Raw genomic sequence first — 13,074 nt, 5'->3', positions numbered from 1 at the left:
AATATGTCCCGAACTAGGGTCCCCCCAGTCAATCTTGGCCATTTCCACCACTGCATATTATGGATTTCTTATGAAAAAGTCACACAATGCAAAAAAATAAATAAATAAAAAATATATATATACATATATACATACAATTTTTCTTTTCTTTTTTTTATGTTATTGGTAGTTTTTATTAATGTTTTAAGTTATATATATATATATATATATATATATATATATTAAATGTGCAGTTAGATTAAACTTCAGGATGCTTTGCTTAATAATAAAATGTATTTTTGAGTTAAATTTTATGCATATTTATGTATTTTACATCACAATTTTCACCTGGTGGAATATAAAACAGGTGCAAAATTCCCACATACTTGCATCGATGGACCCGAGCAATATTTGATGCAAAATGTTGATTTGGCTCCTTAGATTACCACACAGAACACACTAGTAGCCGCAAAGCAAGTCACTGAATCCTCAAACCACCTTGACAGGTAGCGGTTCCCGAGTTGGAGCAGGTGCAAGTCATCCCTCACAAGTCTGTATCTGAAGATTGAATCTCTCATGGTGAGATTTTCTTTAGTCTATGGCTTTTTCTCACACACCATTTTGTCCCAAGAGCTAACTGGTAAACTGCTTGAAAAATGTTGTTTTTAATATAAATTGATTAAATTACATCTGAATACACTTTTGATTGTGTAGTTTGTGTATATTGTTGTATATTACTTCTAATGGAAACTGGGTTTGTCTTGCTAACTAACACTATCTAACCTTGCAACCCCTTGTACAACACAAATCTAAAGGATGTCTTTGAATAGATTCTGACAAAAAGTCACACTGAATATAAGATGCCAAATATTAATTGATGAGTAGTCAGTACAATATATAACCTAGGGTCTGGTTTTACCCCACAATTTAACATACATAAAGATGAGTTTCAAGCTGAATGCTAACGCTGTATTGCTTTGTAATGTCATATGTGCTGGCATACTTTCTGTACAAATTGAAGCAAGTCTGAAAAGTGTGTTATGTTCTGTCAGGTGTGATTTAAGCCATGTATCCTGTGTTTGTGTTCTTTTTGAATTCGGAGCCCATGCTGTGGTTTTCATGAGCGTTTACGTTAATAAAAGCAAAGCATAGAATCATCAAGTGAGTCTTTTCACTTATTTTGATCGCAACAATATGAAAACATTTTTGGGCAGAAAGACAGCTTTATAATCTGCTTTGTCACCATAGCCATCTTTCTAGCGTGCTTTACTAACATCATTGATTGGGGATTTGATCAATTTCTCGTGAGGACGCCTGCGTACACCACCTCATCCTCCTGTTTGACTCCCTGAAAGACACAACGATAGAAGATAGAAAGAGACACATCTCAGATCTGTTCAAAAACACTTACAAAAATATATTGTTTGCTAATATATTAAACATTCAGTGTGGTAGTCTTCAGCATGCTAAGATGTGCTGGGCAGTTTGACCACTTTTTTTTTTTTTTAAAGATTCTTATTGCATCACATATATTGTAATGTCAAAATAATGTAATGTAAAAATACTAGCTTATTATCAAAAACTGTGGAAACCAAACTTTAACAATTTAATATTTTAAAATGTAATAAAGTGGAAATGTAAGTGCTGCACATCAGGTTTACTGTGTAAATTAAAACATGACGTCATAATCATTTTTATGAATTTTATTTATTTTTTAAATTATTGCATATACATTCCAGAGGCCATTATCATCAGCGTGTTACATAGGGTTTCATTTCAGGTTTTTGTAAATTCTATCCAGCAAAAATTTTTACCTGTCTCCTTATACAACATAGCAGTGACATATCTGTTTTATTTTTCACGTTTTCTCTATCACACACATTCATGCATAAATCAGCAGAAATGTGCTACTTTTTTCTCACATTGGCTTTCTGTAGGCCCCAGTTTCCGGTGAGACAGTTTAACAGTGCTTGTTTAGCAAAAACATGCTGGACTGTATCATGTTAGAAGTGTTTTTACAGTTGTTTTTATGAGGATGAGAGATCTGTAACTGACCCTGGCCATGTGTTTCTTCCCCTGTTTGGTCATTTCTCTAATGAAATACAGTAGCTGTTTTGAAATCTAAACTTATTTATTAACTATTGAAGTTAGGGGCGGGCCATATGTGCTGGAAATAAGGTTGTTATATCAAAATGAAGAAGAAATATAAATACTACAGAATCTAAAATAACACTACCGGAGTTACTCGGTGAGTCAAGAGCAGTGAATGCTAGGCTGCTGTCACTTTAAGACCTAATGCATTGATCAAATAAATTTACACTTGTTCGATTTTCTCCCAACTGTTTACATTCACTAAAAAGTAACCAACTGTGTTTATGCGAATACTTGCCATGAATAGCATCGCCTTTAATAGCGCTCTTTATTTTCCATTTTTCTTTGTTGCTTTAATATGTCAGAAACTTTAAGCCATACACTGCTAATATATTTATAGTCTTACATGAATATAAACAAGTTCTAAGAAAAATTTGATTATTTCTCAGCATTTGTGAGTATGAATTCATGTTTGCGTGATTAAAATCAGACATGGAGCCCTGTCCACTATACTGTACTAACTTATTTGCACATTTTGCACTAAGTTTGCACATTTATTTAGCTCAGCATCTCATTTTACATTTTTAAAAAAAATTTTTTTATCAGGCTGAGTTCCAATGGACTTCATGTCTTCATGTTAACCATCTTTGTTTCTTTTCTCAGAACTAACTTCTTTTTCTGATGGATTTTTATACTGTTGAGGCATTTTTATGTATGAAGTCAGTTCCTCTCAAGTACATTATTTTCAAATGTATCATTAATTAAATAATTCATATTTAATAAATTATTTACTTAATGATAATAATAATTCATAATTACAAATAGTACTACTGATAAAAATAATTATTATAGTTAATATTTAGTAGTAGTAGTAGTAGTATTAATCAGAATTATTGTTATTAATGTTGTTTTTATTATTACAGAAGAAAGAAGGGATGGATGGTAATGGGACATAAACATAATATAGTTTAATAAATATGCATTAATGACACAGTTATAAATTCTCTTACCGGTTTCTGTGCTTTTTGTTTGTAGAATGTCGGATCAGCGTAAGTGATCTCTTCATTACGAGTCTGATCTGTTCCTACAATAATCATTAAATCAACACAAAAACAACAACAAACTCAATATTAAATTGTTTCTTTTTCTTTCTTTTTTTTAAACTACATCATTATTTTTTTTTTATTGTTTTATTATTTTTATACTTTTACAGATGCGTCAGCAGTTGGTAACACTTGCCTTCTTGGTCTGTTTTTCTGTGTCTCCTGCAGATCCAGTAGATCCCGACAGCAGCTGCAATCAACAGAGATCCAGCAACAGCTGCAGAGATCAGCATTTTCTGAGATGCAGAGCCTGGAGAATGTGAAGGAGAGTGTGGAGTCTGTGAAAAATGCTACAGAAAATATGATTAACCCAAATGTAGCCTAAACAGAATTTAACATTTAATTAAAAATAAATAGAATTAGGTATTTTGTGAAATTCGTCTTCTATAAGGACAGACAACAAACACACTGAACTTTTCATAGTATGTGAAAAGATGCCTTGACCACCAGTTTGCTATTGTAAACCCAAAATTACAATGTTACATTTGGGGCATGATTTTGCCAAATGCAGTAAAATCAAGAATCAGTGATTTGTTAATTCTCTTTAACTTTTATTTAATTGACAAAAGTACACAGAAAAAGTTTTGAATGTTTGACTGGCCAACTTTAATGTATTTTGTAAATATATATAAAATAATAGATTTAACAGGTGAGAGGATCGTAATTGGGTGTAAAAGGGACATCTCAGTCTTTGCCAGGAAAGCTGGATCATCACTTTGTGACAAATTTCATGACATAATTGACAGAAAAATCACATTTCTCAATGCAAAAATTTCACCATCTACTATGCATAATATTGTGAAAAGATTCAGGGAATCCAGAGAAATCAGTATGTAAGGGGCGAGACAGGACAGTTCAGTTGAATGTGGACAACCTTTGAGGCCTCAGATGGCATTGCATGGAAACCGTCATGCTGCATGCTGTCCATAGTTATTTATATCAAGACAATGCCAGGTTTCGTTCTGCATGTGGTTTTGTAGACACGTGTGGATGTGACTGACTGGCCTGCAGATCAGTCTCCTATTGAAAATATATGACCCGTCATGAAAAGAAGAATCAGACAACGATGACCACAGACTGATGAGCAGCTGAAGTCTTGTATCAAGCACGATTGGGGGAAAATGTTAAAAATAGAGGGGGGGGGGGTTGGATAGCATCCTTAATTACCAGACTATTAAAATGTTTAATAGGACAGTTGATGTGACACAGTGGTAAGTGTGCCTCTGTCCCAATTTTTTGGAGTGCGTTGCAGCTATCAAAATCAAAATTTGTTTATATTTACAAAATACAATTAATTTGGCTGAAGAAATAATTGGAAATCTGTTCTTTGTACTTTTGTCATTTAAATAAAGGGTAAAGAGACATTGTTTGTTCTTGTAAGCTGTGGGAATGATGGAGGACCATCAAATGTTTAAGAAATGTATGTCAAATCATCAAAGTTAAGCCACTGGTAAGAAGCCCATTTTAAGATTATTTTTCTAATAAATAGTATAGACAGAACAAGCGCACGTGCAATTGTGACTCACCATAGACAGTAACATTGAATGTGTATGTGGTCTGATTTCTGGCTTTGATGTTTACTGTATAATTTCCAGAGTCTGTGGTTCTGGTGTTTGTGATGGTCAGAGATCCAGTCTGATTGTTCAGCTTCAGTCTGTCTCTGAATCTCCCATCAGGACCATCAGATGTGTTGAAGATTCTATCCTCTCTATAGATCTCAGCTATTTTAGTCGTTGAATGTCCAAATGTCCATGTAATCAGAGTTTTATTCTGTAGTCCAGTAACATTAGTCTGTAGAGTGACTGATTCTCCCTCCGTCACTGACTTCACTGCATCTGGATCAGCAAACACTGGAGATCAGAGTTTCACAGTTACACATTACAGTTCTTGTTAATGTAAAAATAAATATATTAACATTGGTTTAATCTAGGTTTATCTTTAAGCTTGTAGTTTTGAAATGATCACAAACTTTCTTGAGACTCTGAACACTGCGGTGAAGTGAGCTTTATTTTTCAGAAAAGTGACTATCTGAGCTGATTTTAGTCAGTTCAGGCCAGACTGTGTGTGAAGGACCTTTAGCACTGGCTCTCATTGAACTGAAATATGCAGCAGCCATTACATGGTAAACCACCACAGAGATTGGTCTGTTTTGAGTGCATTTAACTGGACATCAGCATCTCTGGTGATGATTTTAGGCGAGCAGAATTACTGAAAACAAAACTTTTAACCATTAGGTCCGGGCATTGTGACAACAACATACTGTATATGAAGTTTTATGTGGAGCACTGCAAAGATACGTATATCCTAATCATCAGTCATGATCTTATAGTCTGTGTGAACAGCATTTGTGGTTGTTTCCCAAAAATCTATGAACGAAACACTCAGATCTCCCAATTTCACCATTTTATTGCACTATTTTTTTCAAGGGGCAACTTTTTAAAACTCTAAAAGTACAACAAACTAGTTATTTTGCTTTCTAGTAAATCACAACAGGGCATAAGATAATACAAATAATTTGGCTAACAGCCTTCTTCAGTGTTCATCAAAACACAACAGTATGATCTGCTTTCAGACTGGTATTAATAATGATCGGTTATTTCAGTAGCAAACAAAGACACTTATTGTACAGAATCTCTAGATGATCTGAATGAACAGTATTACAGTCCCATTACAAACACTCAAATTGACATTAATCAGTAAAGCCAGTTATACTGCATTATCTGTACATTCGGCTTTCAGAACGTAGGAAAGTAAGTTGTTTTGTTTTACACTTTTAAATAAGATTTATGCCCCTTCCGGTCTGAAATTCTGATTGGATATAAGCTTTATTTATATTGCAGATACTTGTACCGTCAGACAGAAAAAAAGCCAACCGATATTTAAAACACTACAAATTCTGATTTCATCATTTAAGATGTCAATAAAAAACGCACTGAATGTGAGACCATAAATGTTGATTTATGATTCTGGTACAACTGAAACTATAAAAATGTTTCAGACTTACCAACCAGATGCCAAAAGCACAAACAGCAAAAAACAAACAAGCAAAACATTTTCTTCAGCAGTTCAGAAAAAGGGAAATAAAAGTCCTGTAGTGAGTGCATAATCACTGAGATGAAAACTGCTGCAGTCTGTGTTAGTATGTGTCTGTTGTGGGTTGTACTTCAATTCTGCTGATCTTTTTTTTTTCTTTCTAAACCATAGTCTCTATATTAATGATACAGTATTGATTGATGACCTCTCCCACTCTTGTTTGGACTAGATTAATTTAGTAATCTAGCCTAGAAACAAATACTATAGCTTAATTGTTGGTTTCCAAATGAAAAATAAAAAAATACTGCAAGAGGCAAGTTTAGGCCAAAGGAAGGGAACTCTGAATGGGAACTTATTTACTTCTACTTAAATTTCAGCTAAGACTAGTGATAGAATTTAAATTAAACACAAACAATGTATGTTTTCATTACTTTGAGAAGTCATGGGTTTGAGAAAATGCTTTTTAAAGTGGTTGTTTCTGCTTTGGCTGCAGTAACTTCCACCAAACATTTCCTGTCATTGCAACACAGTGGTCAGGAGGAATCTTGCACCATTTCTATGTTTCATTTAAGCATTATTCTTACGGTCAACTTCAGAAGATGTATTGTCTTTTGTTAAATGTAAAAGATAATGTACTCGTGTGCTTTGTCTGTCTATGGAATATGGCTTTTTCTGTGGCGTCCTTCCATGCTGTTTTTGTCTTTAGAAACAACCAAATTTTCCTTCAGGGCAAAAGCCTTTCACTGACACTTGAGCTGAAGATTCTTCTTAACATTAAGAGCAGCAGAAGCAGCGCTGAACTTTCTACATTTATAGACAGAGCATATTGCGGTGGACTGAACAACAGCAAGGTACAACTTCCAACTTTCAAAGTACTTCCAGCTTTATTTAAATCAACAAACCTGAGACTGAACTCAGCAACGTCTCCAGTCGTGAAAACATACATTGTTTGTAATTTAATTAAATTCTATCACTATTTTATGCTGAAATTCAGGTAGAACTAAATGAAGTTCCCATTCAAAGTTTAAAGTCCCTTTACCAAATGCTAAGGTAGTTTACATACAATTCATTTACTGAAAACGATGAAGAAAAAGAAAGTAGTATATGTCTTAAAAACGCTAAAAAGGTTGATAACAGTTGCATGCTCTTTTTTCAGTATAGAATAAACAAAAAAATAACACACAAAATAATATGTTTTTTAACCACTAAACCTTTATAAATGGACCAGTTGTGAGCTCAGAGGTTGTTAATCGATTGTTTATGCATTTGTTGAAACCATCAGTTTGCATTTATTCAATTTATTTTTTTTTACAATAATTGTGTTCAATAGCAAAATTCTTGGTGAAAATCTGCATTACCCATGATGCTGTGCACAAAATTCCACCAATCAGAGAGTTGCAGTGAGCAAAGCATGCTTTTGTACTGCAAATGTCATTCCCCTGCTCTCTCAAAACAATTAAATATTTGTATATGCATATTTTGCATTTATATTTCTTTTTTGTTATTTGATTATGTCATTTCCATAGTGTTCCTGTGGCTCAGTGGTAGAGCATTGAGTTAGCAGTGCAAAAGGTCGTGGGTTCTGTAAGTCGCTTTATATAAAAGCGTCTGCTAAATGCATTAAATAAATAAAAGTGTCATTTGTAATGCTTCATGGGATTGCAGTTCTTTCCCTCACCAAAGGTCACAGTCTTGTAACTTTGTTGTTTTGTCCAAATTTAATGTAGGTTTTGCTTCAAATAAAAGTTTATAATGATGCGATTCTCCTCATAGCTGGTTAGCATGGTTCATGGCTTTTATTAGGGTATGATATAATGTTATTATTCATTCCGAACATAAAAACTGGTATATGTAGTCTATAACAAACCATCTGTCTCTTTCCAAGAAATGTTTACAAAAAACTAAAACTTGCACCGACACTCCAGTCCGGTAGGTGGCAGTAATGCACCTATATACTGCCAACCGCCAAGAAGAAGAGGCAGTGTCAGATACTCTTCTTTGCGCTTTCTTGCTTTCCCAATAATAGAAGATAAAGACCCGTAAACTCTTTCTGCAGTTCAAATGTCATTACGAAAATTAATCAGTACATATTCAGTCGATATATAGTCTCTTCGTTGATTTTTAGTTTGTTTTTCAGTCAGTGATTCTTTCTGTCGATCGGTTTGATTCTGTGGCGGTTAAGGCGGAGCAGATTACAAATAATATCTATATAGGCCTAACGTTACCATATTCGGAAACTCGATTTTTGTCGAATTCTACGGCAATATGAAAAACAGTTTGTTGTACTTTATGCTTTTATTTTTTATGGAAGTTAATGTTTTTCTTTCTTTCTTAAACACTTTCGGTTTCTCTTTGTAAAATCCGTAATTTGTCTGTATTTTATTCGCGATGTAATGTTAAATGTGACAACAGTATAAAATAGAAAAGACAATAATGACATTTCTGTATTTATTGTAACTATATTACGTAACAATTCAAGTGTAATATACACATTCTTAAAATATATCTATTATAGTTTTAAACTAATTCCGTGTTTTTAAGGCTATTTACTATTAGTAAAAAAATGTAGGTGTTTATCCTAGTGTTTATTTTTTGGGTTTGAGAATGCAGATGCCGATAGTTTGTCAACATACATGTTGTTCATTCCCATATGAAATATATTCATATCAGTGTTTCTTTTGGAAAACCCTGTTAGTTTACATTCATGAGCACAGAATGGGAAACCCAGAACTTTAAACTGTTCAGATAATTTTTCATTTTACTTACGTATGCTGAAATTTGATATGACCTACAGCTTTTGCATACAAAGGTGCCCCACAAAACGGATTTCAGACAGACTTCTGAGGCAGCAAAAGGTCTAACGATCTACAGCAAGCCACAGACTTTGGTATAAAACCAAACAAATATTTAATTACCAATGCTGATTTATTGGTAGGAATAAGGTGCCTCCAAAATGTGTTCATATGAAGAATGTAACATAATCATATCATAGCATTCAGACATGCATTGGTGCCTCAGTACGCATTCTGAAAAAATGCATTTACCAGATTTCAGATGCAGCACATGAAGTCACGTGGGATTTAAATTTTATTTTCTGTCTGTTTAACCGTTCCTATTTGTTTTCCAGGTGTGTTGAGTGAAACAGTGTCAGTGAATGAGGGAGATTCTGTCACTCTGTTCCCTCAACTTACTGAAATAAAGAAAGACGATGTGATAGATTGGAGGTTTGGAGACATTCTCATAGCTAGAGTAAGAAATAACAATAACTCCTCAGTGTATGAGGATGCTCTTGATGGGAAATTCAGAGGCAGACTGAAGCTGAACGGTCAGACTGGAGATCTCACCATCACAAACATCAGAACCACAGACACTGGAGTTTACCAACAGCATCAACACCATTAGGAAGACATTCAGTGTCAGTGGTGAGTGTCTGATGCATTTCAGTGTTATTATTAGCTTATTTACATAATTTCATAATTCTTATTTTATCTGAATTATCTGAAATTTAACTGTTAAACATGCAAGATGCACAACATGTCCATGTGTCTTGATGAATCTAGAAATTTGCCAATCAAATTTTAACTCTAAAAATGGTCTCATATGCCTTTTTCCTCAAAAAAAAAGACCTCACAAAACAAAAGTCATGTGATCACTGACAAGTCAGCAGTATATTTAAGAAAATACAATTTTACAAACTCAGAACCCTAAAATCAACCTCTAAATATGAACAGTGGTTTTACAAAACATAGTTTAACCATGAAGTAACACCAAATGTTGAATAAAACATTTTTCTGAATCAACCAACTGTTGGTACTCTTTGTCGTCACTTTATCCAGGAAGTCTCCTCCAGACTTGAAATGTGGTTTGGACTGGTCAAGATCTGAATAGTCACAACTATTAGTCATAATGTGACATCACAGAGATAAGATATGATTGGGTGGAGGTTTGACCATCAAAACCATCCTGTAGCTGTAATCAGCTGAAAGACAAACCATCTCTTTCTCAGAAATGTACTTTTAAAGGGGTCATCAACGTATTCTGTTACACCAAATACACCAAATAATGATCTTTAAAATAGCATAATTTGACCCCTTTAATGCTTGTATTTATAATTTTCTCAGCTGAACTTCACAGTAAAATGAAGTTCTTCCGTGTTAAAAGGAATAGTTCAGCCAAAAGTGATCCAAATAATTCTGTCATCATTTACTCACTCTCAAGTTGTTCCAAAACTTTCTTCGGTTAAACAAAAAGGAAGATTTTTTGACAAATGTAAACAAACAGTTGCTGGTCCCCTTTGAATTCCATATTATTGGGGAATAAATAAAATACTATGGATGTCGATGGCTACAAGCAACTGTTTGGATACCAACATTCTTTAAAATATCTTTTTGTGTTCAGCACAAGAGAAAAAAAATCCTAACGGTTTGGATCAACTTGAGGGTGAGTGAATAAGAGACTATGACATGACTGACACCTGTCGGTCTAACAGCATAACAACTGTTGTCATGTTTACAGAGTATTTTTAACTGTTAAATCTGCATTATTTACTACTTAAAATGTTCTAATTGAATTCAGTCTTGTGTTCACATCAAACTTCTGCTGTAACTCAGTAAAACAGCATCAATAGTGAATAAGTAAATCACTATGTTACAATCAATAGAATCAAAATCAGATTTATATTTACTATGTTTTTTGTCTTTTCTGATGGTTCATACTTTATAGTGTTTATTATAGATTGGATATATTCGCCGACGGGTTCACGCTGCCAGCTGAGATGAATCAAATGAAAGCTGGTGATTGGTTGAAAGTTGAACTTTATGCAAATGAGCAGTGAGGGGATGTGCTGACTGCCAATGAGAATGCAGAAAGAGATCTGTCACCTGACACAGACTGATTCCCTATTAAAAAAATACACTATTACAGTATTAAAAAATAAAAACAATTCCCACTTAGAAATAGTCAGTCATTTTACAAACTGTTACAAAGAAACGGCAACACATTGAATTAATTGTGGAATTTTAAAGTAGAAAATCTGAAAAAGTTTTTTCTTGTAAAGCATCCTCCAGTAATCGTCTACTAGAAACCAACGGCTCTGTGATCTGCATCACTGTCAGTGTTATTGTGGCTTTACGCTAACAACTGTCTTGTCATTAGTTTACTCAGGTCTGTCTTCAGGTGAAATAGCAGGGATTGCTGTTGGTGCTCTTGTTCTGCCGGTGGCTGCAGCTGTTGGTGGTGTGATTTGCTACAAGAAAAAAAGTCTGTATTACAGGAAGTTTGTAAGTATTACAGGTGATACAATGTGAGAAAACATTGTGCTGTGGATTGTGAAGGTGTAGCAGGTGATGTTTAGTCAGGTTTAAACCGTTTTGTTATTGTATGTTTGTGACATGGTTTTATTCAAGCTGTTCTTTATCTTGCAGCATTAGAAAGAAATATCATTAATACACAAATATTCAAGATGCTAGTCATATGACAGAAAGCAGGAGGCAGTATATGTTGTTTCTTTTGTTGATTTCTGTAAATTTTTGATCTTTGTTCTGTATTTCTCTGTTTCTACAGTATGAGCTTCTGTGACAGATGATGACTGACTCTGTTAAGTACCTCCAGTCTTTCGGTGTAATAAATGAATTCATCATCATTAACATTTATCATTTTAGCAATGTGTTCAGTTGAATAGTTTGAATGAAGGTTTGTGAGTTTGTATGACTGGACAGATTAATCATGTCATTGTCAATAGTTCTCCTTGGAAATGTGTGACAGAAAAGCACTTCCTGATTTCTGTTAAAAGAGACTTGGTCTGTTTTATATCTGTTTTTTTTTTATTTTATTTTTTTAAGTGTATAATGTCTAAATGAAATGAAATCTCACCTTAAAAATGCAAACTTTAGATATTTAGGGGAAAAAGTGTTCTTAACATGAATAATATTGTATTGATATTCTGTTGTCTACTATATCCAGAAAACATCCCATGGATTCTATGAACAAACACTTTTATGCGAGATATGTTTTATTATTTTTATTTATATATTTATTTTTATTGTAACTGTCTATTAATCTATGTTGTGGGGTTATTTTGGTCAGATTCCTGGAGAAATTGTATGCCAGAGAACACAGTCCTGAGATGCTTCCAGCAGCTTCTTTGTGAACCCATTTTAACATTATAATGATTTAAATAAATCAGTCATATTTCTCCTCATGTGAGCCTTTAAAATCCTCTGTGGGCAGGTAAATTTAATCAACATTTCACATGCCATAAATATTAGTCATTGCATGTAGTGCATACTGGATAAACTACTTGATATGTCATTAATTAATTATTAGCAAGGCATTATATGAGAACCTCTGACCAAAGAGTTTTTTTAATATAACATAAGCATGTTTCATCTTCAGTGTCATGTGAGTTTTTAGAAACATGTGAATTTGTGTTAAATTCAAGAACCAGTTGATTGTTCATCTCAGCGTGAAAACTTTTGTGACACTTTATTTATTACAGGAATTATCTTTTTTATATTTTATATAAAAATATATTTTATATTCTATCATACATTTTTATATTATTTTACATTTCTATTTGCTTTTATTATGAACCGTGCCTTATTTTTATGCTATACAAATTCATTGCACTTCATTGCACTGACATGAATCTATCTATGTTTTGTTTTACCTGAAATGAATCTGTTCATGTTTTCTGGCTAATTCGGTTCTTCGAACGCACCTGTTATTGATGATTAGTATGGCTGGATTGAGTTATCTGAGATAATTGCGCGTTCAAGGGTTGGTTTAAAAGGGCAGATGTATCGATACTCTAAACCAGTGTTTCCCAACCTTTTTTTAGTCGCGGCACCCTTTGGAAATTTGAACAAAT

General features: G+C 33.6%; 1 protein-coding gene across 1 annotated transcript; it reads right to left on the bottom strand.

Annotated features, from left to right (window-relative positions):
- Positions 1 to 582: 582 nt before the first annotated feature.
- Positions 583 to 6,269, bottom strand: LOC107748828 (uncharacterized). Its single transcript, XM_016563836.1, has 5 exons — positions 6,178 to 6,269; positions 4,700 to 5,023; positions 3,310 to 3,423; positions 3,081 to 3,154; positions 583 to 1,327 (listed from the first exon to the last, which is right to left on the bottom strand). Exons 1-5 carry the CDS (start codon positions 6,224 to 6,226, stop codon positions 1,274 to 1,276), a joined length of 615 nt encoding a protein of 204 aa, XP_016419322.1. The 5' UTR covers positions 6,227 to 6,269; the 3' UTR covers positions 583 to 1,273.
- Between the last annotated feature and the right edge of the window lie 6,805 nt (positions 6,270 to 13,074).

Source organism: Sinocyclocheilus rhinocerous, unplaced genomic scaffold (assembly GCF_001515625.1).
Source record: "Sinocyclocheilus rhinocerous isolate Xijiao unplaced genomic scaffold, SAMN03320098_v1.1 scaffold1723, whole genome shotgun sequence".
In the NCBI taxonomy this organism is placed as follows: Eukaryota; Metazoa; Chordata; class Actinopteri; order Cypriniformes; family Cyprinidae; genus Sinocyclocheilus; species Sinocyclocheilus rhinocerous.
Note: the sequence above shows the minus strand (reverse complement) of the source record. Positions and strands in the feature narration are given on the sequence as shown.

Excerpts from the sequence above, each read along its gene's own strand:
- LOC107748828 (XM_016563836.1), bottom strand. The coding sequence starts at position 6,226 with ATGTTTTGCTTGTTTGTTTTTTGCTGTTTGTGCTTTTGGCATCTGGTT. Across the intron at positions 3,155-3,309 it reads CAGAAAAACAGACCAAGAAG|GAACAGATCAGACTCGTAAT; the intron begins GCAAGTGTTACC and ends TGATTATTGTAG. Across the intron at positions 1,328-3,080 it reads AACAAAAAGCACAGAAACCG|GGAGTCAAACAGGAGGATGA; the intron begins GTAAGAGAATTT and ends TGTGTCTTTCAG.